At 41.2% G+C, this 27,784-nt stretch overlaps 1 protein-coding gene across 1 annotated transcript in view; it reads right to left on the bottom strand.

Annotated features, from left to right (window-relative positions):
• Positions 1-1,576: 1,576 nt before the first annotated feature.
• The window catches only part of LOC124793331 (platelet glycoprotein V-like), a 61,086-nt gene continuing 34,878 nt past the window's right edge, over positions 1,577-27,784 (bottom strand). Inside the window, exons 2-4 of the mRNA XM_047258010.1 lie at positions 25,495-25,866; positions 9,584-9,940; positions 1,577-2,547 (exon numbers count right to left, since the gene is read on the bottom strand). Coding sequence (XP_047113966.1) covers positions 2,233-2,547; positions 9,584-9,940; positions 25,495-25,866 — 1,044 coding nt within the window. The 3' untranslated portion in view covers positions 1,577-2,232. The remainder of the gene's footprint in view (positions 2,548-9,583; positions 9,941-25,494; positions 25,867-27,784) is intronic.

Below are 27,784 nucleotides of genomic sequence, written 5' to 3'. Positions count from 1 at the left end.
AGAGAATCATATCTAATGTCCTCTACCTGTTTCATTCTACGCTTTGCAGGTATGTACACTGAGGAATCTTATTTTGAAGGATTGCTCCTCTTCTCTATAATCCGTTTTCGAGTCATAATCCACGATTCTGCAATATCCTGTTTTCGAGAAGGAAAAGACTTTTGCCTCATGCACATACTCAAGTCACGACTTGGTTACAGTTACAGCCACATGAATTGCCTGAGTATAGATGCGCTGTGTCCACTTTCATAAGTGAATAAATAATCAATAAATTAAAATCAAAAGCTATACTTGTCAGCATCCCCTATGCCGTTGTTGTACTGTTTCACAAACTAGCTTTCAGAACATTAAAGTACAATTTGTTCTTCTTATCCCAACATCTTAAGGTATCCTTGCTTCCAACACTTTTGACGTTTCAGCCGGCAGTCAGAGACCTGTTGTCAAACCAATTTGTGAGAATCACAACATCATCATTGCTGATAACCCGCATAAATCCATGTGGTTCATTTTTCTTTAGACCTGCGTCAGTATGCCAGCCGGAGTGGCCGTGCGGTTCTAGGCGCTACAGTCTGTAACCGAGCGACCACTACGGTCGCAGGTTCGAATCCTGCCTCGGGCATGTATGTGTGTGTGTGATGTCCTTAGGTTAGTTAGGTTTAATTAGTTCTAAGTTCTAGGCGACTGATGACCTCAGAAGGTAAGTCGCATAGTGCTCAGAGCCACCTGTCTCAGTATATCAAAATCAGGCTCTTTGCTGGCAGTCAGTGAACAAAAATGTCAGCACTTTCCAGTTCTTACTGAATTTCTAAAATCTCTTCCAAACTTTGCTTTTCTTTACAGTTTCCGGTAACGGCTGAAGTAGTTCCAAGTAATTAATAACACCAAAGTATTTTAAAAATGATAGCCAACACTTAGAACTAGCACAAAAACAAATCGTGAACTGTCGTAGGAAACCAAAGGTGAGGGTGGTTATAGAAACTTTGTCCTATGTCAATGACTTTTTTCTGTGACAACTGTAATTCCACTAACGTATGACTGTGGTACCTTAAGTTCACTGAACACTTGAAATAAAATGTACACAATTCTGGAAGCTAAGTAGTTACACTTAGCCAGAAACTTTGCACTGTTGACAGTTTGTGCATGTTGTGAAAGTTGAAAGATGGGTCAACAGATGCTGAACTGAAGAGACCCTCCAGAATAAAATACGCTATGCCCAGTGACTTACAAAGCTTTTAGAATGTGTGTATCGACTGAAAATAAAATCGTCCCCTACAATTGACGTATGCATCAAAAAGTTTAAGAAGAAAACAACGTATGCTCCTTTGAAAACAGTTCTGTTTATCAACTGTAGATTAAAAATAATATCGACCACGCAACAATTTGGTAATGAATATGTTATTAGAGGAGTTACGAACGTGCTTTCGCAGATATGACGAACAGCTTACCCATCGAGTTTAATGTGGCGATTTAAACAATCTGTAGCTCTATTTTTCTTAAGGACTAGGCATTATTAAAAAATGAAGTCATTTTAACTGCAAAGAAAACAACTGGCTTCAGTTCTTTACATAATATAATCTGTTTTCTGATTATTGTCTACACAGCTACTAACTCATCAATTTCATTACCACAGAAAACAATGTGGTTTAACAGAAATCCTATTAAATTTGGCCTACAGTATCCTCTATCTGAAGTTAAATACTTTTATATAAAATTAAATGTGTACAATACTAAGACGAATTTAGAAATGGCAGCAAATTTCAAACTTTATACTCTTATTAGTCTCATTGAAAGAACAAATTTTGAAATAGGGAGCAGCAAATAAAATACATAGCATTCTTTCTCGGTTAAAATTGTAGTTTTGTGATGGTAATGCAAGTAGCTAGGGTCTGTTTCCCAAACACAAATGGGATTTATCACAGCAGGACAGAGTTATATACTAATAAACAATCGTATCAAACATTCTGGAAAATTCTGTAAGTTCACAGTTTCATCTACCGGCCTAGTCTGCTGAGGCAGTACTTGATACCTAACCACATCCGTCACAATTAATCACCTTACTCTGCGTCTGATATACTCCATCTCTCTATCGCTGATCATTATGGAGCACCACGTGGTCTTGTGCGCTCCTTCTCTGTCACTTTTTCCCCTGGGATAACAGTGTAGGGAGTTGTCCTCAGACTCCTGGATTGCAAATCACTTTAGTGTAACAGTGATGGCTGTTGTGGTGGTTTTTCAAGCGTCCTCAGTGACCAGAAGGCTAGACTTATCGACAGCCTTCCTCCGATGACGGCGCACGGTGAAGAAGGCGCCAACGGCAGCTATGGTGCAGCAGGTGACCACCACGGCCACCACGACGATGGTGACTGTGTTTGTGCCGGTTGTAGCTGGAGGGTGGCCGCGGTGTGACGCGCGGACTGGAGGTGGCGTGGTACTGTTTTGGGGCGCGCAGTCCAGCCCCGAGACCACGTGCACCACATGCCGCTCCCGCACAGCTCGCGGGCCATCGCAAGTCAGCTGCTGGTCCAGGGAGTCGTGCGTCTGCAGTAGCTGCAAGGTACCAGCAAACTGTCAGCTAAATATCTGGTTGTACGACACACATTGAGCGACTGCTAGAAGACAGTGTCGTCGATCGGGCGGGAAGGGGGGGGGGGGGGCAGTGTTGAGGGGGGCATATCTCGGATGAAGTTGAAGATAAGTGATACTGCCGCACCTAATTATACAAGCGAATGAAACTTCCTGACAGATCAGAACCGTGTGCCTGACCGAGACTCGAACTCGATCTCGGAACCTTAACCTTTCGCTGGCAAGTGGTAGAACACTAGCCCGCGAAAAGCATAGGTCCCAAGATCGAGTCTCGGTCCGGTACATAGTTCTGATCTGCCAGGTAGTTTCTTATCAGCTCACACTCCACTGGAGAAAGAAAATTTCATTCTGTATACATCCGAAAGTTCGCTGTGTATATCAACGTGGATAAGGCGAGTTTCAAGGGCCTATGCGGTCAAATGTTTATCTCCACCTCTGGACCAATCAAGATAGCAATCTGAAATTTTTTCAGGAAAGTTAACCTTTCTATTTCTGTCGACTGAAGCAGAATTAACAAAGAAGATACAAAAGAACCATATATATTTTAAATTATGCCATTTTTATACTGAATATTTCTTCATCCAACCCACTGAGTTCACACTTATTCAAGTCAACACAATGATTGTGCTTTAGTATTTAGAGTATGTGATTGTAAAACAGGTCACAAATTTTTACGTAGCTATGAAAAGTAGTTTTCGATATAGAGGTACATAAAATATAAAAAACATGCTTGAGAAAATCAGGTTGAAAGTTTAAAATGATAAAAATCCACCCATATACTTAAATTAAGCCTCAAAGGCACCCTGCATCATGGTTAGCATCATCATCTTTGTCATCTACCATGTGTAAAATATTCTTCCTTTTGGGTGAACTTGCTTCTTTCGTCCTTTATTCGACTGCACGCTATGCACATTCAAATCTTGACTTTTCTAATAACTTCAACCACTTTACAGTATTATAGCCGGGGGTTATGTTAAGTTGTTCTAGAACTCTATACCGCCATGTTTACGTCATTAAATATTAATACAGGTTCACTAACTGCCAGTTTCATTGCACGTATCCCCAAAGTAGCAATGGTCTTATCTTAAAAGGGCAATCACAGAAGTAGGTACGTGTAACAGAAGAAATACTTCAATTAATCAGTGAAAAAATGAAGTACAAATATTTCCATGGAGGTTCAGGAACACAGAAATACAAGTCACTCAGGAATGAAATAGATAGAAAGTGCAAGAAGCTAAGGTGAAATGGCTACATGAAAAACGTGAAAAATTAAAAAAAGTAATGACTAACCGAAGCGTATATAAAAGTCAAAACAACCTTCGGTAAAATTAAAAGGGACGGTGGTAACATTAGTAACGCAATGGGAATTCCACAGTTAAATTCAAAGCAGAGAGCAGATAGTACAATTAGGCCCTTTATGAAGGGGGGGGGGGGATTTGTCTGATTACGTGATAGAATAAGAAACAGGATTCCGTAGGAAAGAGACAGGGGATACAGTATTAGAATCAGAATATAATAGAGCTTTGGAAGACTGAAAATGAAATAAGGCAGTTGGAATAGAAAACATTGCATTAGAAATTCAAAAATCACTGGGGTAGTGGTAACAAGAGGATTATTCACTTCGCTGCGTAGAATGTGTGTGACTGGTGGAAAAACATCATCCACACATTTTCCGATGATTTCAAGAGCCGACAAGTTCGAGAACTGTCGCACAGTCAGCTTAATTGCTCATGCATCCACGTTTCTGATAAGAATGATGTACAGAAGAATGAAAAAGTAAATTGAAGATGTGTTTGATGTTAGACGACGAGCAGCTTAGTTGTAGGACACGTAAAATCATCAGAGGTGTTGTTCTGATATTTAGATTGATAACGGAAGCAAGACTGAAGAAAAATCATGTCACATTCACAGGGTTTGTCGACCTGGAAAAAGCGTTGGACATTGTAAAATGGTGCAAGACGCTCGAAATCTTGAGGATTATAGGGGTAGGCTGTAGGGATAAACGAATAATATAGATTACCAGGGGATCAAAAAGTCAGTATAAATTTGAAAACCGAATAAATCACGGAATAATGTAGATAGAGGTACAAATTGACACACATGCTTGGAATGACATGGGGTTTTATTATAACAAAAAAAATACAAAAGTTCAAAAAATGTCCGACAGATGGCGCTTCATCTGATCAGAACAACAATAATTAGCATAACAAAGTAAGACAAAGCAAAGACGAAGTTCTGTACAGGAAATGCTCAATATGTCCACCATCATTCCTCAACAATAGCTGTAGTTGAGGAATAATGTTGTGAAGAGCACTCTAAAGAATGTCCGGAGTTATGGTGAGGCATTGGCGTCGTATGTTGTCTTTCAGCATCCCTAGAGGTATCGGTCGATCACGATCCACTTGCGACTTCAGGTAACCGCAAAGCCAATAATCGCACGGACTGAGGTCTGGGGAACTGGCAGGCCTAGCATGACGAAAGTGGCGGCTGAGCACACGATCCTCACCAAACGACGCGCGCAAGAGATCTTTCACGCGTCTAGCAATATGGGGTGGAGCGCCATCCTGCATAAACATCGTACGTTCCAGCAGGTGTTTATCAGCCAGGCTGGAGATGATGCGATACTGTAACATATCGGCGTACCTCTCAACCGTCACGGTAGCAGTTACAAAACGAGAATCGAGCATTTCCTCTCAGAAAAAAGGGCCGATAACGGTAGATGTGGAAAATCCAACCCATACCGTGACTTTCTCGTCGTGCAATGGAGTTTCCACGACAGTTCTAGGATTTTCGGTAGCCCAAATTCTGCAGTTGTGGGCGTTGACAGACCCTCGGCGCGTAAAATGAGCTTCCTCGGTCCACAACACGTTACTCAACCAATCGTAATCTTCTGCCATCTTTTGAAACGCCCACATCGCAAATGCCCTCCGCTTCACCAAATCGCCTCAGTCCCAACCAAACAGTAGTGTATGGAATGCCGGTGTGACGTGCGACTGCACGAGCGCTGACTTCACCGTGCATAGACAAGTCTCCATTTCTTCCTGAACTGTCTCAGCAGCATTACGCCTTGTGCTCGGTCGGCCACTACGGGGTCTATCGTCTAAAGAACCCGTGGCTTCGAACTTTGAAATAATTCTCGCCACAGCTGCATTTGTCAAAAGACCTTTACCCGTTCGAATCCCCTTCCTATGGCGATAGGATCGTAACGCTCAACTAGCACATTCCCCATTCTGGTAATACAGCTTCACTAATCGCGCATTTTCAAGTAAACGTCAACATGCTGCGACTGCTGGCACATCTGATTCTCTCTCTCATTACAGCTCCTTTTATACACGATTGTCATGCGCAGTCACTGACGTTTTGCTGTCCATTGCCATCTGTCGGACATTTTGTGAACTTCGTTTTTTTTTTTCTAATAAAACTTCATGTCAGTCCAAGCGTGTGTGTCAATTTTTACCTCTCAATCTACATTACTCCGTGGTTTATTAAGTTTTCAAACTTATACTGACTTTTTTATCACCAGGTATGTACAAGAGCCAAGAAGGAATAATTTTAGAATGCCACAGGTTGACCGCGAACGGCCACCCAAATTTGGCGCAAAGTAACGGCACTGCCGTGCACCCGAACGATCCAAGAGCGCTAACTGTCTGAAATTTAGCGTCAGGTGTTATCCAAGGTTGAATGATCGCTGCAGAATTTTGCTGGAAATTGGCCAAAGAAAAATTAGTAAGAATCGGCCACGTACGCGGCCGTTTCCTTTTTCGACCCATTGTAGAGGATGTAGGTCAGGATCACTGCGTAATGTTAATGCTAGCTTACTGCTTACGGATGTGGCACCAGTTATGTTTTCATTAAGTTGCCGTAGATTTACGCTAACTGAGCTTGGTCTGAAGTCAGTGTATTGTAATCCCCAGTAACACAAGTCTACGTATTATGTCGACAGAATACATCTTCAGTTATAGTAAAGCATTTGCCATCTATTTCTTTGATCAGTCATGTCACTTCAGGGTAATATTAAGTAAGCACGTCTATAATGTCCTGGAGACTGCTACAGCCTAGTGGTGAACATTTGAGACTATTTTTTTGGTTTTTTCAGTGAACTTCACGACTGTAGTAGCGCGCGCTCCTCTACAGTGGAAGTTTTAGGGTTTTTTCTACGTCTGATGTAATGCCAGTGAGAAATTCATTTGCATGTATATTAGAAACACATGCATTATGTCAGTTAATAGCTGAAGTTCCGACAAAATGTTACGTTTTAGCCTTCGAAACCACGTGTTTACGAATTGTCTAGGTTATTTCAATTTCTTATTCAGACAACATTTAGCATAATGGAGCCCAGTCGCGCATAGTGGCCAGTTTCCTGTTTGTATTTTATTGTATAGTTTGAACACAAATTAAGTCCCAAAAACGCAAGAGCATTTCATAAAATACACAAGACAAGACTTCATTGTATTAACAAATAGTTGAAAAGCCATGTCCTGTTATTACGGATGTACGCTAAGGTGCCTTCAAATGCTTAAGGAAATCAGTGCAACAATAATGTGGCTCTGTAAGAAAAGAAAAAAAACGAGACGCTACAGATGACAAGAAAATTCTTGCGAACTTCAGAGGCATATTCAACCAAGAGCGAGAGGAAAAGCTCGTTTGACATGTTTTTGACAGGGAACGAAATCATTGTGACATTTCAGCTTGCTGAGCCGACTGATCTATTACACTCATTCAACAAAGAGGAAAAGATAGGACGAGGTTTTGGAGGACAGACTGGGAAGAAAAACCCAAACATAAGCATTAAACAAACAGATTCAGTCTTAAAGAATTGTTAAGGCTTTCGTGGCCACTTGTTGACAACTGCCTATTGGCTTCTGTCTCGGGTTCTCCGGCCGACGTTTATCCAATGATTTTACTGACCTTTCGCTAGCACGAGTGGTTGGCATTGTCAAAGCTTCACCCTCCATTACTGGTGGTGAACTGGAGCCGAGTTCGCGGCCGCAGACTATATGTACCTGGCGCGCAAACGTCCGTGGGCGTCTCCGCGGTCATTTCCGGTGCGGTTCGCCTCTTGCTACCTGCGACGGCCGTTCGCTGCAGTACGGGAAGCCAGGATCCCTTTACCTTAATGCTTTCCTCTTTCTTACTGAAGCTGTTCGCGTGTTTTTGTATTTCTACAGCTTCTCTGAACGAGCGCGTGTGATATTGCTTCTCTACAGCCAGAGCTTCCGTGTCGGCGTATTTTATTACGTGGTCGGCTTCACACAGTGCGTGCTCTGCCACGGACGATTTCTCCACCTGCCACAACCTGCAATGTCGCTGATGTTCTTTGATCCTGGAGTTGATTGATCGTCCAGTCATTTCGCGGAAAAGTTTATGTCGAAATAACGGGTGATGACTGAAATTATATTTTTATTGTATCGGTCTACCTTGCTATATTCGTTTGGAAGTTTACTTCATCACCAACTATGGAATATACAGTGGGCTGTAAGAGTGATATATTGTGTTTTATCTTTGAATTTAACTGCTAGTACGTCATCTGAATTTAACAAATGCGTGCATCCCATGAACGAAATGTAATATGAGCATGTTATTAGGTGGCACTGATTGACTATGAGCGGGCGGGATATTTGTCAAATAAAGGAGAGCTCTCGGGGTAATTTTAGTAGAGTTAATGTATATTTTATTTAGTAACTTATGAACTGAAAAGGTTTTACTTGATAAGTCAATAATGTGCAAGTCACATAAATTGCGTCCGTTGCAAGTTGCAGTCTGTGAGGGTTAGTATTATTATTGTGCCATGCTATCTAATTTTAATCAGCTTTGTCTTGTTTAGTGCTGGATTAAGTTGAGCTGCACCTTGGACAACGCTTTGAATCTGTTCAAATTGGTTCATGTCGAGCCCACGCTTGAGACCCACATCCATGCCGAGATCCATTCTTGTTCTAAAAGTTTTTGTAACCTGTAAGATTGAAAATATTTTCTTAATTTTTCCGTAAAGGAAAAAAATAACTTTCAACAAAAACTACCTTTGGTCTCATTTGGTCAAGAATTTATTTTTCTCGGAAGTATTTGACTTTACTAAAGAATTCTTAACACAACGTAAAATGTTAAATCTTCTGACAGGTTTGATGCGGCCCACGGCCCGCCCCGATTCCTTCCTCTGTACTAACCTTTTTACCTCAGAGAAGCACGTCCTCAGTTATTTGCTGGATCTATTCCAATCACTGCCTTCCTCTACAGTTTTTGCCCTCTACAGCTCCCTCTAGCACCATGGAAATCATTCCCTCGTGTCTTAACATATGTCCTATCATCCTGTCCCTTCCCCATGTAAGTGTTTTCCACATGTTCCTTTCCTCTCCGAATCTGCGCAGAACCTCCTCATTCCGTACCTTATCACCCACCTAATTTTCAACATTTGTCTGTAGCACCACATCTCAAATGCTTCGATTCTGCTCTGTTCCGGTTTCCCCACAGCCCATGTTTCACTACCATACAATGAGGTACTGCAGACGTACGTTCTCAAAAATTTCTTCCTTAAATTAAGGCTGATACTTGATATTAGCAGACTTCTCTTGGCCAGGAATCCAGTTTTTGTCATTGCTAGTCTGCTTTCGACGTCCTCTTTGCTCCGTCCGTCATTGGTAATTTTACTGCCTAGGTAGTAGGATTTCTTAACATCATCTACTTCGTGAACATCAATCCTGATGTTAAGTTTCTCGCTGTTCTCATTTCTACAATTTCTCATTACCTTCGGCTTTTTTCGATTACTCTCAATCCCTACTCTATACTCATTAGACTGTTCACTCCGTTCAGTAGATCATGCAATTGTTGTTCACTGTCACCCAAGTACCCAATTCCAAATGCTTAGAATTTTTTTTTAAATCACGTGTTTTATTGCATCAGGTATTAGAAGAAAACATCCGATTTAAGATAATGAGTATACGCTGTCAAAGGACGTCATGAAATACATAGAGCGAATCAAGAAAGAGTGGGAAAGTTGTTGGCTCACCTCTGCCAATGGAGAAAGAGTGCAGTCACACTGCCAAGGGTTGTCGTGTAGCCGCAAAGTGTCGAGATGAGATAGTTGGCCGATGGCCGCCACCACGTCCACTGGGAGAACCCTCATCTCATTAGAAGAGGCGTCCAGTTCCACCATTGAGGAGCAGGAGCTGATCAGAGGAGCCGGCAGTGTGGTGAGATGGTTCGTACCGACGCGCAAGATGGCTTGTTGCCCGCAGCCGGCCAGTAGGTCGTCGGGCAGAGTGGACAGGTAGTTGGAGCTGAGCTCCAGTCTTCTCAGATGCGGAACTTTCTTGAACAGGCCGCGCGGCAAACTGTACAGCATGTTTCCTGATAGGACCACTACCTGCGAAAGGCAATGAAAATTCAATGTAATTCTCTGTATTGACTTAGTGTTAATACTGCTACAAGATAAACATGAGAAACTCGCTTGGGTATAGGTGAATATGGGATTAGCGACTAGTGAAGAATACTTTTAGTTACAGAATACGGGGAATTTTTTCTGTTGCACGTAGCACACGATGGAGCTACATGCACGAAACACGGATCCAACCGGACAGAAATTTACACAACTTCAACAGCAATGTAATCACCAGAAAATTTACCTTCCAATTACGGTAATACTAATTAGGGAAGTAACTACAGACCTTAAGAACGGAGTGACGGTCAATACCTTTCATTAAGGACATGATCCAACAGTGTCACGACACAGACAAACCACTCTGAAACATTTTTCCGCAAAACAAAATGACAACTAATGTTTAGTTACAGTGGAGAGTTCGGACCTAATGAATGAGTCCAGTTTCGTAGGCAAATTTTCTCTCTCCGTGGGAAATTTTTGGCTGCATAGTAACAGTGGCGAGCTAGAGGAGGAGAAATGTAGCGAGTTCCCCTGCTTTGCCCACCCTGTCTCAACGTCATATTGAGAGCTTCTTAGCCGTTTATCGGCAGACAAGGCACTGAAAATAATTACAGGGTGAGCAGAAACAGTCTGGAAAGCTTATAATATTGTTGCAGGGTACGTTTTACTGAGAAATAATAGTTCAGCAAAAAATTCGATATATTTCGCCTTTTTCGAGTTAATTAGCATTGAACATAGGGCTTCGCGAGCGCAAATTCAAGATGCTCGCTGAAGACGGTGTTTCCAAAAGTGTTCTTCGTTTGATTTTCTAGAACTGAAGAAGGGAGCGATACAAAAATTGGACATGAGACGGACCGTAAGAATCGAACGCGAGTCAGACGCTGAGCCGTCTCGTGCGCTACCATGCACTTTATGAAAACAACCGATATTAATTGTGTCTAGTAGCCCTCTTGAATTTGCGCGCGCAACGGCCTGATTGGCTAAATTCAGTGCTAATTAACTCAGAAAATGGTCAACGTATCGAGTTTTTTCTTAACAATTGCGTCTCAACCCAGCTTGCAACACCCTTACAAGCTTTTCAAATTGTTTCTGGCCACCTGTATAGTTTAGCGATGCCTTGAGTGCCAATACACGGCTAAAGAACCGAATTTAAATATTGTTATAATTATTCGTCAATTGAACTGTGTAGAATAATGCATATTTAAGAAATACGAAGCTGGAGATAAAATGAATAAGCACTTTCCACAAACATCGATGTCTTTCGTAATTTTTCGAGGCGGCAGGGAAAAAAGGCAAGAAGACTACATTTGGAGGACATGCAGGTACATACTGTGACATAATTTTTTAATGTAGAGTGTTTGGTGGAATTTTCTTTAATACTTCTCCACATTTTACAATAAATGTAATTGTTGACCCAAAAGCTAGTAAAACGCAGTAGACTATCATGTATGTAGACATAAGAGAAGGGAGAAAATAAAGCACTGTATCCAACATAATAATTAATTACGATGTACCAAATTACAGTGTTAATCGAATTTTCAAAAATACATGAATACTAACGGGGGTACTTCGGAGGTTAAATCCTAATCAAGGTTCCACGGAAAAAATCATAGCGATCGTAATTAACGAGATACGTATGTAAAATAAGATGAGATGTTATTCTAACATATATTTATGACAGAAAAAATATAGAAGCCCTATGAAACCAACAGAAGTCTCAAAAAACTAAGATAGCTCGTTTATAGAACTGGCAAAAGTGAACTGCAATATTTGAATAGCCCCTTTCGGTTGAGTCTAATATAATTTTTGTGCTGCCTGCCGTGTCAGAAATGAGCGCGGCGAACAGAGTATACAAATTTACCACCTAAAGGCGAGCAACAAACGTTATCTTACATGTTTATTTTTGAAACTGTAATTTATATAAACTTAAATGTTAAGTCGATTTATCCTCTGAACTGTGCCTAGTACCGATCAGCGAATTACGGTTGACATGATTTACAAAAATACGTGTGCAAGTGAAACTAAAGATTTAATTGTGAATTTTACAGTTTAATACAGTGGACCTTATAATTTACCGCCATTATGTCTTTATTCCAAGCAACGTAGAGAGTATGTCTGTCTTTTTAGGTACAGGAGAGTTGAAACGAGGGCAGGTAGAATGTAGGTTACGATCACGAGGATTTAGTTTACTTCTTGGATATTCATCAAAGTAATCTACAAGCCCTTGAAATGGTAAGTAAAAATCTCTTTTTCTCACACTCGAAACGTTGCTAAGTATTCCAGCATATATTATCCACTTCGAGGTACCATCACTACTTGCTTAAGTGCAATTCTACGGTCTGCCGAAGACAACTACAAGCTCTGATAGTGCCCAACATACCTGATCGAAAAGCTTCAAGAAGACATCGTCGTAGAGAGGTTTCTTCAGCCAGAGATATTATCATGTGACATTACACGACATTGAGGATACTTTGGGTGTTTCAGAGAGAGAGAGAGAGAGAGAGAGAGAGAGAGAGAGAGAGAGAGAGAGAGAGAACAATCTGTCTCAAATGAAGATGGTAAAAGGACTCCAGTAGACTCCATTCAGTCGTTTACAGACAATATATCATGAGAAATTCCAGAAATCGTGTGTTACTGATAATCATTACTTCGACTTGGTCGTAACATATATTGATGGATGTGACATATTTTGGTGTAAACATGTATTTAGACAAAGTGTGAAAATAAACAATGCATGGATCATCAGTATTGGTAATTAGTATAATGCTTACACGAATATTATATTAAATGTTGCACAATGATTTACAGTCAGCTTCAAGTGCTATGATCTATATATCAGTATATTCAGATCAGTGCAGTAGAGCTACATGTACTTTCATTAAACATACTGTAATATGATACCCTTGTAACATATTATAGGAACTAATATCGCTGATAACTGAAGAATGCTATATGAACATTAAAGGAATTAACAGTGCAAGATTAAATGTGAACTTCATAGTCATGATAACCACTTAAATAGATAAAGGTTTGTTCAGTAGCTTATGTTTCTTCAAAATGAATAGCTATCTGTTAGTGAATGCCGTGTTTCATGGATAGCTAATCTAAGTTTTATAGAAATGGTGTCAAACAAATAAGTTTGCAAGCCGCCTGTATATGATGTGATAACATATATTACGTGGCTGGTAATTTACAGCTTTGTAAAAAGCCTCATAGCTTACATAAAAAAGGGTATATTAATCTTTGACATCACTCATGTTACTGATGACATATATCTAAACCTGATAACAAATGTAAAGTACTTTTTCTACTACACTACACATGCAGCTCGTTGTTAGTTATAAAAATGATATCTATGGTACAAACAGTTGCCTCGAACGAGCTATATTCACTCTGGTTCAACATTTACTGTGCCAACTGTTAGAAAATATAGAGCAAAGGATCACACGTTCCCACTCAGGTACAGAAAACGTCACCTACGCACCCCTATGTGTAAACGATCTCTGGCTGGGTATGATATGCTGTGGTGAATTAATTACAGTGAATGTTTTCTCAAAAATTGGCTAACTTTATTACCGATCATAAAGTCTTTTTAAGCAGAGGTGTTCTTTAACCAATTCCGAATATAATCGTCACGTCACAGGTAAGGACCATTTGCACATAGTGGGTGTTAAACTGAAGGCTTCTGTGTCTGTGAAAATCTGTTTCTGCTCTACAATCATAAGCAAATAAAGCGATACTTAGAAGCTGTCCATGTTTCCAATAAGGCTTTCTTTGAGAGAGCATAATTACTACTTTAGTAATTTCCTGTTTTCACTATCACTATTTCATTACTAATAAACCGGCAGTTTGTCATTTATGTTGTTAAATAGTGTATTATGTGAATTTGCTGAGCTAGAGTTAGTACAATGTCTACCAAAAATTGCCGACCGCAGTGGCCGTGTGGTTCTTGGCGCTACAGTCTGGAACCGAGTGACCGCTACGGTCGCAGGTTCGAATCCTGCCTCGGGCTTGGATGTGTGTGATGTCCTTGGGTTAGTTAGGTTTAAGTAGTTCTAAGTTCTAGGAGACTGATGACCTCAGAAGTTAAGTCGCATTGTGCTCAGAGCCATTTGAACCATTTCTACCAAAAATTTACGCCATGCAATGAAGTTATATGCCTGTACTTCGTGATCTCCAGTAGCTTCATTTGTTGATACTAGCCCTAAATTTAAATAAATACACAACAATTTTTGTGAGCCGCTGAGGATGATTAACAAAATATTCTCAGATCGGGCACCAATGACCGGAAACCGACATCTCACTGGGTGTGAGGTACTGAATGAGCAACGTTCGAGTGAAAAGTGTCTGTCGACTGCTAATGGCTCGTAACAAACGACTGCTTACCACATTGACGTTTGTGAGACCAAACCTGGAAAACCATAAATAATCTCCTCTCTTGTCTGGAGGTTGGGGATTAACACCGATTACTGTTCACGACTGACTGTCTATGATGAAAAAATACTCGTTATAGTACGTTGCAGAGATGTATGTAATGTATTATGCAGCAGGATATCCTGCTCAGGAAGCCAAACGAATTTAAAGGAATACCATTTTTTATTTTTAAATTTCTGTTTTTTTCAAATGAAATATGTTTTCAAAAAATCGTCCGTTTCATACCTGCTTTATCTTTTAACTAAAATAGCCCAAGCAAACTAAGAAAAATTGTAGATAACATTTAATATACATTTATATCAATTTTTATTTTCGATATTCTTTTCAAATTACCAGAATCTATTTAAACTAAATCAGGTTACCATAACTTATTAGTTCCAAAAGAAACAATGTTTCTTGGTTTAATATTTTTTCTCATCAGTTTATGTAATTCATTAATAACTTCTTTCCAAAACTATTACTTTTTTAAATTGAACGAAGACCTTCAATTTTTTCGTTGTTACTGTTTGAAGATTATTTGTATCAGTACCTTTTACACTTCAAACAGTATATGTGATAATCATGAACGACCCAGTAACAGTCAATTTATATTTATAAAAACTAAATCATTTCATAAATATGATTAAGTTCACATCTACTGGAACAGTTTCAACTGTGTCTTACTGATACAAAATTTGATTTATCAGTTATTATTGATTGATTACTATCATTTACTTCATATAACTTAAAAAAATACATTTACTGTGATACTAAAATCATCAAATTACAAATCTCTCTCTATATCCTTCCAACAGTAATAATATTTGTAGACCTACAATTCCTTTCGAAATTGTAAACTTTTTGTTCATCTAATTATAAATTAAAATTCAATACTTTTTCCGTCATGTAATATATTTACTAGTCCATACCACCTGCCTAAAGTAAATGTAATAGTTGTACTCCTGTTTTTCACCTTTTCATCAAGTTGCATTGTAGATGATATTGATGCAGAACTGTTTCATTAAAGTGATTTTTAATGACGATTACTTTTTGGGAACCCCGCAATTTTCTCCCATTCCGAAACATAAGATTGAAATTGGCCTCAAAGGCCACCCTTGGGCTCGACAGTGCTTCTAACAGCTCGGTGTCGGCACATGCGGTAGAAAGGCCAGAACTCAGAACTTCATGTGACGTAAAAGCAGGTTAAGGATTTCAAATTGGCAACCTATTTCACCACAACAGTGCCCAACGCCACCGTGAATGTGTCACATGACAGGAACACCCCATCGTACCCGTATTTCACACCTTCCTTTGATGCATTTGCGATGGAAGTCATAACCGCGACGCCCAGCGCTGAAATCACGCCTGTTTCCTATGAGTGGCTGAGGTAAACATTTCAAGCACACCGCCGCTCAGAACCAGAACGAAATGGCTTCAGGGAGTGGCATACAGGGCATCAACTAAACCACCCCTTTCCTTGGAACGTTGATAAAATGCCGTGTGGCTGGGGCCTCCCGTCGGGTAGACCGTTCGCCTGGTACAAGCCTTTCGAGTTGACACCACTTCTGCGACTTACGTTTCTATGGGGATGAAAGGATGATAATAAGGTCAACACAACACCCAGGCCCAGAGCCGAAAAAACTTCCGACCCAGCCGGGAATGGAATCCGGGCAGTTAGGTACCACATTCCGTCGCGCTGACCATTCATCTACCAGGGGCGAACGGAACGTTGATTAGCACACGTTTCACGATCGAAGACGACATTTCGCAATTCGATGAGCAAATGCACAACGCTCTTCATAACCTTTAGAACTGTTGACACCTCTTCGGAGATTCAACCTTCGTCAACGGACATTACGGGGCAGCATCCCAATTGGACGTGATCTCTCCGCTTTGGTGTGCAGTGAAATCGCAATTATTGAGCTGGTGTATATGGCGGAACCACTAGGGACCGACGATAAACATTCCTTATGCTGTTTCACTGCGTCTGTTACATGACATCCTGTGGTGTGATCGCAGAGGGTGCAATATAAAGCGGCAAAGAGCCTGAGACTATCTAGTTCGGAAAACCTCTGGTGCCACACATCCACATTTATTGGATATTTTTAAAATGTGCCTTCAAGAGAAAACCTGGGAAGTAGCTCAAGATGCCAGCAGGTAGACAACCACTTGACACACCTCTGATGCTAATAGCCTGCTTGCAGTTACCTAGGAGTATTTTCAGGTTTCCTCTCTAAAGGTGCACTTTTAAAATTCTTAATAAACGTGGGCGGGTGCCAGTGAGGGGTGTTCACAGGGGGACACTTCGCCGTTTTATTCACCGCTGTGTGATCACATCAAAGGAGGGCAAGAAACTGGGGCACCGAAAATTCATAAGCACCTTTTGCTGCTTCATATGAGGTTCAAATTTCGTTGAATGGTTTTGAGCGGTCCCTAGGGGGTCCACCAACTATTCCAGAGCAAAAACTTCGATACAACTGAGATGCAAAGGGCTAAGTTCACATTCAATGTAGTTGTCAACAGTGTGAAAGACTTCGTTCTTTTGCTCATCGCATTGCGAACTGTCGTTTTCAATAGCGAAATGTGTGGAAATCAACGCCCCAATGTAAATGGTGGTTTCACTGACGCCCTTAATCCCACCATGAGTCATTTAGACTCTGTAGATTATTGCCGAGGTAACTCATGAGAAAACCGTGTTATTTCAACGCTGGGCGTCGTGGTTCTGACCTCCATGGCAGAGGCGCCAAAAGAAGGGGTGAAACTTGGGTACGACGTGTTGTGGCGACCTTCCTAAAGTTTGACGCGTCCACGGTGGCGTTGGGTGGACTTGTGGAGACATTTTGTGCCAATGTGACATCACTAGCATATTTTACACGTAACACCTTCTGATCTCTGTTCTGTTTCCTGCACACCTCGCTACTTGAAGCGTCATCGAGCCTGAGAGTGACGTGGCCGGGCGACACGCTGTTGCACAATTACAGAGGGAAGTTGTAGGCATCATTAACACAAATTTCAAACATACGTTGGAATGGGCGACAATTGAGCGGTTTCGAAATAGTGATCCTTTGATTCTGTTATGCAGTGTATGTATAGGTTAGCATTACCTGTATTCTACTGGTAAGGCGAAATTACGCAATGGCATCTCAGTATTGGTGCATTTTCAAAATTCTTAATAAACGTGGACGGTTGCCAATGAGGGTCTTGCGTTATTCATCGGTTGCGGGTTGAGGGAACGTCTACCAGCACATGTCGGAATTACACAGCGTTAGGATATGGAGACAGCAGTATAACGTTTAGAGATATTGCTGCTCGTGTCGGTCGAGATGGCACGACTGTAATTCCATTATGGAATGCCATACTCAACGCCACTGGCCCCGAGAGCACAGATGTTATTCGTTCAGCCACGTCGCCTTCCTTCAGTCAGGAATGGGGTTTATTATCAACAAGCCAGTTATCGACAAGGACAGTGCGATGACTTCTTTAAGACCCGGTCACTCAACTCAGCAACAGTTTTTGCGGGTTTTTTTGACGTTGTAGGCAAAACAAGGGCGCCGACAAGAGTGCGAAAGTGGACGCACGAGTGATACCACGATTTCTTCATCAGATTTGTCCCGATTCATCGTACAGCACCACATTGGACGTCCGTAATAGTGTGTGGACTCTCCGAGGCGAACGAATGTTCCAGACTGCGACCTCCATCCTCATTCAGACTGAGGATCTGGTGCCACGGTAAGGTATCATTTGATACACAACACGATTACCTCCCGCTCGTACACACAATTTTGAAGTGTTAATATGGTCGATACCACCTGTCTTTGAGACATCGATGACTCTTTCAACGAGGTGACTCAAGACTACACGTTGGCCCGTGTACAGACCAGTCTCGAGACTCGATACGTGCAAGTACGAGAACTGTCGCATTGCCAGGTTAAAAACTCATTTATCCAAGTTGCTGACAAGAATAACAAACAGAAATGGAAGAAAAACCGAGAATCTGTTAGACAAGGGATTACATTTAGGGAAGGTAAGGGTGCCAGAGAGAGAATTATGACGTCGCGGTTGATACTGGAGGGAATACTAGAGAAATCGGGACACTTTGACAGGATTTTCTGAGGTAGGAAAAGCGTTCTCAAAGTAAAATTTTCAATATGTTTGAAATTCTGAGAAAAGTAGTAGTAATCTATAGGAAAAGACGGGTAATCCTCAAAGCACGGGAGCATGAAAAGGACACGCATTGAAACACTGTTCGTTGGCGGGGCAGGATGTGGAGGGGTGGTGGGGGGAAACGACATGGCCATGGGGTTTCTTGGTACTCGGTTCCTACTTGAGCTAAGAACAACGGGTAAAAAGGTTTTGGTCTAGCTTGGACCAGCAGCCATTTGTATAGCCATTCGAACATTTGTCTTACTATAGCTATGTAACTGTATTTATGGAGGGTTTGAACGAAAACTTGGGCCCTGGCAAACTGTGCTGCTCTATTTGTTCCTTTTGCGAAAGATTTTAATTGGGCTGAAATTAATACTCATCTTACGACTTCAATTGTACGTGCACTGTTCCGATTTTACGTGCAAAAAGAACCAACCCTATATAACTCAGAACTGGAGCGATACTGATGGTTTAATATTGGTCCACGGATGTATCTGACCTTGCTCTAAGAACAATTTTAACCGTTTGAAAAAATATTGCATCGTCTGGATTTTCAGAGAACAAAACATTTTTCTCGGAGGTTTATGAAGCGCCTCACGTCTATGCTTTAAACTCATATGAATCGATTCAAACTTCGCGCGAAGGTAGATAAAAGAATAAAGTAAAGCAGAATTTTTTTCATTCGTAAATCTTTATCCGTTGCCGATATACAATGTTTAAATTCCGGCTAAATGCAGCACTTAATATTCGTTCTTACGTGAACTTAATGAACGGAAACAGTTTAAACTGGATGAGCTCAGTAAGAAATGCATTCTTGCAACATAATTGAAAACTCGCTCTCATAGAATCTGGATTCGATAAGGTGTTACTTGCAAAGAAACGCGTTTTCTTCCAGTTTTCTTACGCGCATAATTTCCGTTTCAAACTAGTACCAATCGGTTGAAATTGTGAAAGAAGTTAGACAAAAGCATGTAATTAACGGTCATCCTGTTTTGTAAAAACTTTATTCATTGGTTCGACAGACAATAAGAAAACTCCTCTCATAACAGAAGAAGACGAATATGTCCTGGGCGCGTAAAAGGGTGAACTATCTGGCAGCTTTGAAGACATTTAAATCAAAACATCTTGACATATTCGCGATTTTTTACGGTTTAACCCTACTTCCCATTCGGAAAGTTGGCAGTTCTGCGTGTTGTAATTCATGGACTGAAGTCCCTGATCCTGTGGCCAAACTCCAGAATATTCACCAGATATAATGGACGACATACAATAACGTATGCGTGAAGAAAATACATCTAACAGCAAAAAATCGTTTTTCGGGGAATATAAAATTTCAGGGGGTGATTTGTTCCTGAGAGGATGATAAAACTCTTTTTTATTGTTTGGTACTTGGGGTGGTGGGGGTAAATTTACTTCCCGTGAGACCATTTCTTCCTGAAACCTACTCTGTTTTATGTGTTGTGGGGAATGTAAGAATAAACAAGTAAATCTAAGCGCTTACAGAAAGTGGGATGGTACTATAAAATGGTTCAAATGGCTCTGAGCACTATGGGACTTAACATCTGTGGTCATCAGTCCCCTAGAACTTAGAACTACTTAAACCTAACTAACCTAGGGACATCACACATCCATGCCCGAGGCAGGATTCGAACCTGCGACCGTAGCAGTCCCGCGGTTCAGGACTGAGCGCCTAGAACCGCTAGACCACCGCGGCCGGCGATGGTACTATAACAGTAAGTGCCCGAGAGTGGTTGTGCATATACAGGGTGGTCCATTGATAGTGACCGGGCCAAAATGTCTCGAAATAAGAGCCAAACAGAAAAACTACAAAGAACGAAACTCATCTAGCTTGAAGGGGAAATCCAGGTGGCGCTATGGTTGGCCAGCTAGATGGTGCTGCCATAGGTCAAACGGATATCATCTGCGTTTCTTTAAATAGGAACCCCCATATTTGTTACATATTCTTGTAGTACGTAAAGAAATATGAATGTTTTAGCTGGATAACTTTTTTCGCTTTGTGGTAGATGGCGCTGTAATAGTCACAAACGTATAAGTACGTGATATCACGTAACATTCCGCCAGTGCGGACGGTATTTGCTTCGTGATACATTCACCGTGTTAAAGTGGACCGTTTAGCAATTGCGGGAAAGGTCGATATCGTGTTGATGTGATGCTATTGTGATCATAATGTCCAACGGGCGTGTGCTATGTATGCTGCTCTGTATCCTGGACGAAATCATTCAAGTGTCCGGACCGTTCGCCGGATAGTTGCGTTATTTAACGAAACAGGAAGTGTTCAGCCACATGTGAAACGTCAACCACGACCTGCAACAAATTATGATGCCCAAGTAGGTGTTTTGGGTTCTGTCGCGGCTGATCTTCATATCAGTAGCAGACAAATGGCGCGAGAATCGGGAATCTCAAAAAGTCGGTGTTGAGAATGCTACATCAACATCGATTGCACCCGTGCCATATTTCTGTGCACCAGGAATTGCATGGCGACGACTTTGAACGTCGTGTACAGTTCTGCCACCGGGCAGAAGAGACATTACGGGACGATGACAGATTTTTGCACGCGTTCTATTCAGCGACGAAGCGTCATTCGCCAACAGCGCTAACGTAAACGGGCATAATATGCACTATTGGGCAACGGAAAATCCACGAAGGCTGCGACAAGTGGAACATCAGCGACCTTGGCCGATAAATGTATGGTGCCGCATCATGGGAGGAAGGATAATTGGCCCCCATTTTATAGATGGCAATCTAAATTGTGCAATGTGTGTTGATTTCCTACGTAATGGTTCAAATGGCTCTAAGCACTATCGGACTTAACATCTGAGGTCATCAGTCCCCTAGACTTAGAACTATCTAAACCTAACTAACCTAAGGACAACACACACATCCATGCCCGAGGCAGGATTCGAACTTGCGACCGCAGCAACAGCGCGGTTCCGGATTGAAGCGCCTAGAACCTCTCGGCCTATGTAATGTTTTACCGATGTTACTACAAGATGTTTCACTGCATGACAGAATGGCGATGTACTTCCAACATGCTGGATATCCGGCTCATAGCTCGCGTGCAGTTGAAGCGGTATTAAAGAGCATTTTTCATGACAGGTGGATTGGTCGACGAAGCACCATATCATGGCCAACACGTCACCGGATCTGACGTCCCCGGATTTCTTTTTGTGGTGAAAGTTGAAGGATATTTGCTATCGTGATCCGCCGACAACGCCAGACAACATGCGTCAGCGCATTGTCAATGCATGTGGGAACATTACGGAAGGCGAACTACTCGCTGTTGAGAGGAATTTCGTTACACGTATTGCCAAATCCATCGAGGTTGACGGACATCATCTTTAGCATTTATTACATTAGTGTATTATTTACAGGTAATCACGCTGTAACAGCATGCGTTCTCAGACATGATACGTTCACAAAGGTACATTTATCGCATTGGAACAACCGAAATAAAATGTCCAAACGTACCTACGTTTAAAAAACCTACCTGTTTCCAACTGTTCGTCTACAATTGTGAGCCATATGTTTGTGACTATTACAGAGCCATCTATCACAAAGCGATAAACGTGGTCAAACTAAAACATTCATATTTGTTTACGTACTACACGAATATGTAATAAAAAATGGGGGTTCCTATTTTAAAAATGCAGTTCATATCGGTTTGACTTATGGCAGCGCCATCTACCGGGCCAACCATAGCGCCATCTTGTTTCCCCCTTCAAGCTAGACAAGTTTCGTTGTATGTAGTTTTTTCGTTTGACCCTTATTTCGTGAGCTATTTTTCCCGGTCACGATCAATGGACCACCCTGTATAATTAGTATCCAAGGATAGGGATGCATGCTTTTGTGTCATATTGCACAACATAGGAAGTGTCATGTTGGATGAGATTATGGATGTGTGATGTTATACAACATGATATCGTGTACCATGTTACTTAGCGCGAAGCATTATATTACATACCAACACACAAAATGGCACAAAGATGAGAAAATGTTCTAATTTAACTGTCTTTGAAGTTACCAGATGTCTAGAAGCTTGTTCTTTTCTTTTACATCCCTAACTCTGCGCAGGTCATATTCGCCTTTCTTGTCGTATGTCGGGAGAATTTTTCATTCTGATATACAACATGCACAACACCGAAGACGGCAAAATAATGCTGGAGCACAAGAACGAAGTGCTCCGAATAAAACGAGTTTAAGACAGAGATGTTGCCTTTCGCTCCTACTGTTCAGTCTATACGATTAAAATTCAAGATACGAGAACGTCAGTACTGAGATTGTCTGATGAGACAGCTATCCTCAGTGAAAGTGTAGAAGTATTACAGGATGTGTGGAATGAAACGAACAGAGCAAGGAGTGCAGAATATCAAATGATTCTAACTCGGAAAAACAGAAAGGTAATGAGCAGTCGCAGAAACGTGAACAGCGAAAAAATTCACATCAAAGTTGGTGGTTACAAAGTGGACGAAATTAAGGAATTCTGTTATCATGGAAGCCAAATAATCCATGATGGACGGAGCAAGGAGGACATCAAAAGTAGACTAGTACTGGCAAAGAGAGCATTCCTTGCCGACAGAAGCCCACTGGTACCAAACTTTAGCTTAACTCTGAGGAAGAAATTTCAGACAATGTACGTTTGGAGCACAGAAATGTATGTTAGTGAAACATGGACTGTGGGAAAACCGTAACAGAAGAGAGTCGAAGCATTCGAGATGTGGCACTACAGACGAATGTTATAAAGTAGGTGGACTGAGAAGGTAAGGAATAAGGAGGTTCTGCACGGAATATGTGAAAAAAGAAACATTTGGAAAATACTGACAGTGAGAAAGGACAGGATGATAGGAGACCTGTTAAGCTATCAGGGAATAACTTCCATGTACCAGAGGGAGCTCTAGAGCTTAAAATCTTTAAAGGAAGACAGAGATTGGAATACATCAAGCAGATGACTGAGGACGTAGATTTGTAAGTGCTACTCTGAGACGAAGAGATTATAGCACAGGGGACGGGCCGTATTAAACCAGTCAGAAAACTAATGACAAGACAGCATGTTCTCGAGAATTCCATTAAAAACTGTTGGCCACTACTCAAGTGTTGCCAAGAGACTGGCATGCCACCATTCAGTAGCCATTATGCCTGTTGAACTCCGGTACCGAGCTGGAAGAGCATGGAATCGCCTACCCTGATCTGTTGTCCAAAGTCAGGTCCCCTCGATGCCCAGACGGGTTAGAGCCTTGCTTGCTGCCAGAGGAGACAAATCTGTCTAGTACATTTAGTGCGCTGTATACTTCCAAAGCAACTACAAATATAATCACGTATATTTACTGCTGCGCTATATATGCATAGTAAGTAAAATTAATTGCTGTCCTTCTTGGTGTTTAAATTTAAAAGCCAGCATCGTAACACAAGAGGGCTCAGGCAAAAGTTGTGCTCTGTAGTAAGAATGTATATGCTAGGAAACGATAATACCTAATACTGAATATACCTAAAAGGGCAGTCACAGTAGAATACACAGTTTTGAATGTGGAACATTTTAGGCGGAATTTGACAGGTCCATAAAAGGAACCACATTGTACGGAGGATTCAATGAATTTTAGAAGTCAGTTTACTAATGAAAATGTGAGCAGGTGTATAATATTCTCAAGATCTTCCGACAGAATGCGCCTTTGGTTTTCTTTTTTTGTTACAATATGGATGCTATGAAATTTGTCATGAACTCGTAGACATGTCTTTCACTCACCACATTCTACAACTACATCTAGATCTACATGGACACTCTGCAATTCATGCTTACGTGCCTGGCAGAGGGTTCATCGGAACACCTTCACAATAATTTCCTATTATTCCCCTGTCAAACACCCATATCTTTAAGAACCTTTAACATCGCAGCGCGTCAGCAATCGTTAGTTAATATATTAAAAAACTAAAAACCCACCTCGATTGCGAAAAAAGCACCTACTGTTAAGTGTTAACCCAGGTTTCGGCATAGATAACTACACCTCCTTCAGAACAATAAAATCCATAAATTTATAGCTATGGTGTTTTTTAATCATTGACAAAGGTCTTCGTAGGCACTTGTGGGTTTCATAGTTGTTCTGAAGAGGGTGTAGTTATCTACGCCGAAACCTGGGTTAACACTTAACACGAGGTGCTTTTTCCGCATTCGAGCCGGGTTTTTAGTTTTTTAATATACCTACATCTTTCCGTGCAAGCTCTGATTTGATCGTTTCTACCTATGTAGATCGGGTTCAGCAAAAAATTTTCGTATCCGGAGGAGGAAGTTGGTCGGTGAAATTTCGTGAGAAGAGCCTGCCGAAACGAGAAACGAGAAATGTCCACCCAAAATTCTGCATCATGTCCGTGCCACTCCCTCACCCATTTCTCAATAATACAGAATGTGTGGCTGTTCTTTGAACTGTCGATGTAAAATGTTCATCTCATCTGGTAAGGATTTAACACCGCGCAGCAGCACTTCAGAAGAGGACGGACAAGCATAGTGTAGGACGTATTTTTAATAGATCCGTTCCATCTTCTAAGTGTTCTGTGAGTTAATCACAGTCTTCGCTTTCCCGACAATATCTTCTAAACTACCATATCTGAAAATGACATGAAGTTTTAACATTAAGTGATATGTTATTATTAAAACTTCATGATATTTTCAGCTTGTAACTACCATACCTGTAACCTATTTCTGTGCGTTACGCCTGCATTCATTGACTGCTTATTTCGAACGTATTTTGGTGTGTCTCCCCATCGTATTTAAATAATTTAATCATAATATCAAAGATACATTTCACTCTGCAACACTCGTATTGAGTTAGACGGCTTTCCAAAGGTGATTACTATGTGTGGCAATGAGAAGCAATTGTTGCCTGACCATGGAGTTTCACAGTCTTGTTCATAATTCCCTAATTGTTCAACGAAGATATATCGTTAATGAGATAGGAGAGTTACCAACTAACCTCGAGGAGTGGTGTTGCATCGAAGAGGCCGGCTGGTATTTGACGTATGTTGTTGTGGGAGAGTTGAACCTTACGCAGCTCCGGCGTCGCAGTGAAAGCAGTGACCGAAACGCTGGTGATGTGGCTGCGGTCGGCATTCAGATGTCGCAACTGCGGCATATGCACCACGAGGTTGGTATCCAGTTCGGGTACGTTGTTACCGGAAAATTCCAAGATTGTCGTATCATTCGGCACGCAAGATGGAACTTCCAATAGGTCCAAGTTGGCACATACTGCAGTGGTCCGATTATCGACCGCACTTAACTTGCACGGGCACGTCAGTGTTGCTGACATAGCTGTCGTCATCATCAGCACTACGCAGACGAGCGCCTTCTGCAACCAACAAATAACAGGAAAATTTATTGTACAGAATGCGCAAAATGATCATGACAGGTCAACGTAGGCGGAATGGACAAAAAAATCTGTCACCGGACGTGTCGTGTAACTACACTCCTGTCCTTGATAATGGCTTCAGTTTGGGAAGGAAGACCAAAGTTCCTAAAAGTATGACATATATATCTTAAAGCACCAACTGTTGATTAGATCCCGTGGAGATATCAGATCGCGGCGATGTTGTCTCACATACATCTACATCATACTCCGCATGGAGCGTGGGAAAAATGATTGTCGCTAAGCTTGTGTATTTGCTGTAATTTCTGGAATTTTCTCGTCGTGGTTGTTATGTGAGACGCATGTGGGAGGAAGTAGTATGCTTTCCGACTCTTCCCGGAAAATTCCATCAGTAAACCTCTCAGTGATGCACAGCACCTGTCTTATTACGTCTGCTAATGCAGTTTGTGAAGTAACTTGATAACGCTGTCGCGCCGACTAAACGATGCAGTGATGAAACGCGCTGCTCTTCGATAAATCTCTATCTCTTCTATAGTATTACCTGTTAAGGATCCGATATTGGCGGGCACTACTCAAGAATCGTTCTTGAACGACATCATGTTCGCCGTTACTGTAAGAACTATTTGTATCACTATTGCAATTTTCGGCCTTTGTGCAATTTTCAAGTGGTGCTGCACAAGAGTTTTCTTCAGCACATGTCAGATTTTAAAATCCTCCAACATCTATAGGCCTACATATCGTTGAGGAAACCAGGTCTTTTCACTGTTGAAATACAGTAGATGTCTTTCCTGGAGGACTTACATTTCCTTGAAATTCTTCCCTTGAATCTCAGTCTGAGATCTGCTTTCCCTAATGTTTTTTATGTGGTCGTTCCGCTTAAGGTCGCTGAAGATACTTACTCCTAGATATTTTACAGTAGGTGCAGATTCCAGCAGTTTCTCATCAGTAGTGTAACTGTACGATAATGACTTTCTTTTACTGTGTGTGCACAATAACCTACATTTATTTACGTTCAGGGCCAACCGCCAAATCCCGGGCCATTGATCAGTCCGTAGTAGATCATTATGCAAACCGATACTGTCTTGTCTCATTGCTACTACCGAATCATCAGCGAGCAGTTTAACCCTTTACCCACCATTAGGCCTCAGGGGCCTGTCCGTGATGTTTAATATTTTCTCTGTTAGTAACTACGTTTCATTTTAATGAAATCGTATGACTTTCCTTAAAATGTCACGTTAGTCATAATTTTGAAAACAAAATTATGAAAATTTACCTATGCCTTTGTATTAAAGTGCTTGTGTCAGCCTCGCAGTCCCAACAGATTAAAAGCAATTTTTCAACATCAAAATGTCTATGTACGCAGTGTGTGTTCGTCTTTGCGGTTGTAAACTTGCGCAGTTATTCTTTCAGCGTTCAACAGTTTTCCTTGTGATAGTACAGGTTTATTTTGGTGCATTATTTCGTAAGAGTTATCTGTACTGAAAGCTGAAAATGTTAGTGAGAAGAGAACTATCAGAAGAGGAGATGGGGGAATTGTTGCAGCAGTCTTGATTCTGAAAACCCACATAGTGAATGTGAATCTTCCAGTGATGATAATGAGATAGATGTCGCTGAAAACTCAGAACTACGGGAAGATGATCATGAACAATTATCTTACGAAGGTGTAGAATAGTAGTTAGTGCAAATTCCGTTGACTGGCTTATTGTTTCCTCGTGATGGGAATGAAATACGGGCTAGACGTCCTGAAGCTATAATTTCTGGTAGGCTGAGCAAAAACGATGTATTGAAAGAAGAGCAGAGACCTTCAAGTTATTAGATAAGGAACGGTAATAATGAAGAACCTTCTTTTACATTGTTCGGTAGTGTACCCCTCATTGACCAAATGAATATGTGGACCATC

Source organism: Schistocerca piceifrons, chromosome 1, assembly GCF_021461385.2.
Source record: "Schistocerca piceifrons isolate TAMUIC-IGC-003096 chromosome 1, iqSchPice1.1, whole genome shotgun sequence".
NCBI lineage: Eukaryota > Metazoa > Arthropoda > Insecta > Orthoptera > Acrididae > Schistocerca > Schistocerca piceifrons.
Note: the sequence above shows the minus strand (reverse complement) of the source record. Positions and strands in the feature narration are given on the sequence as shown.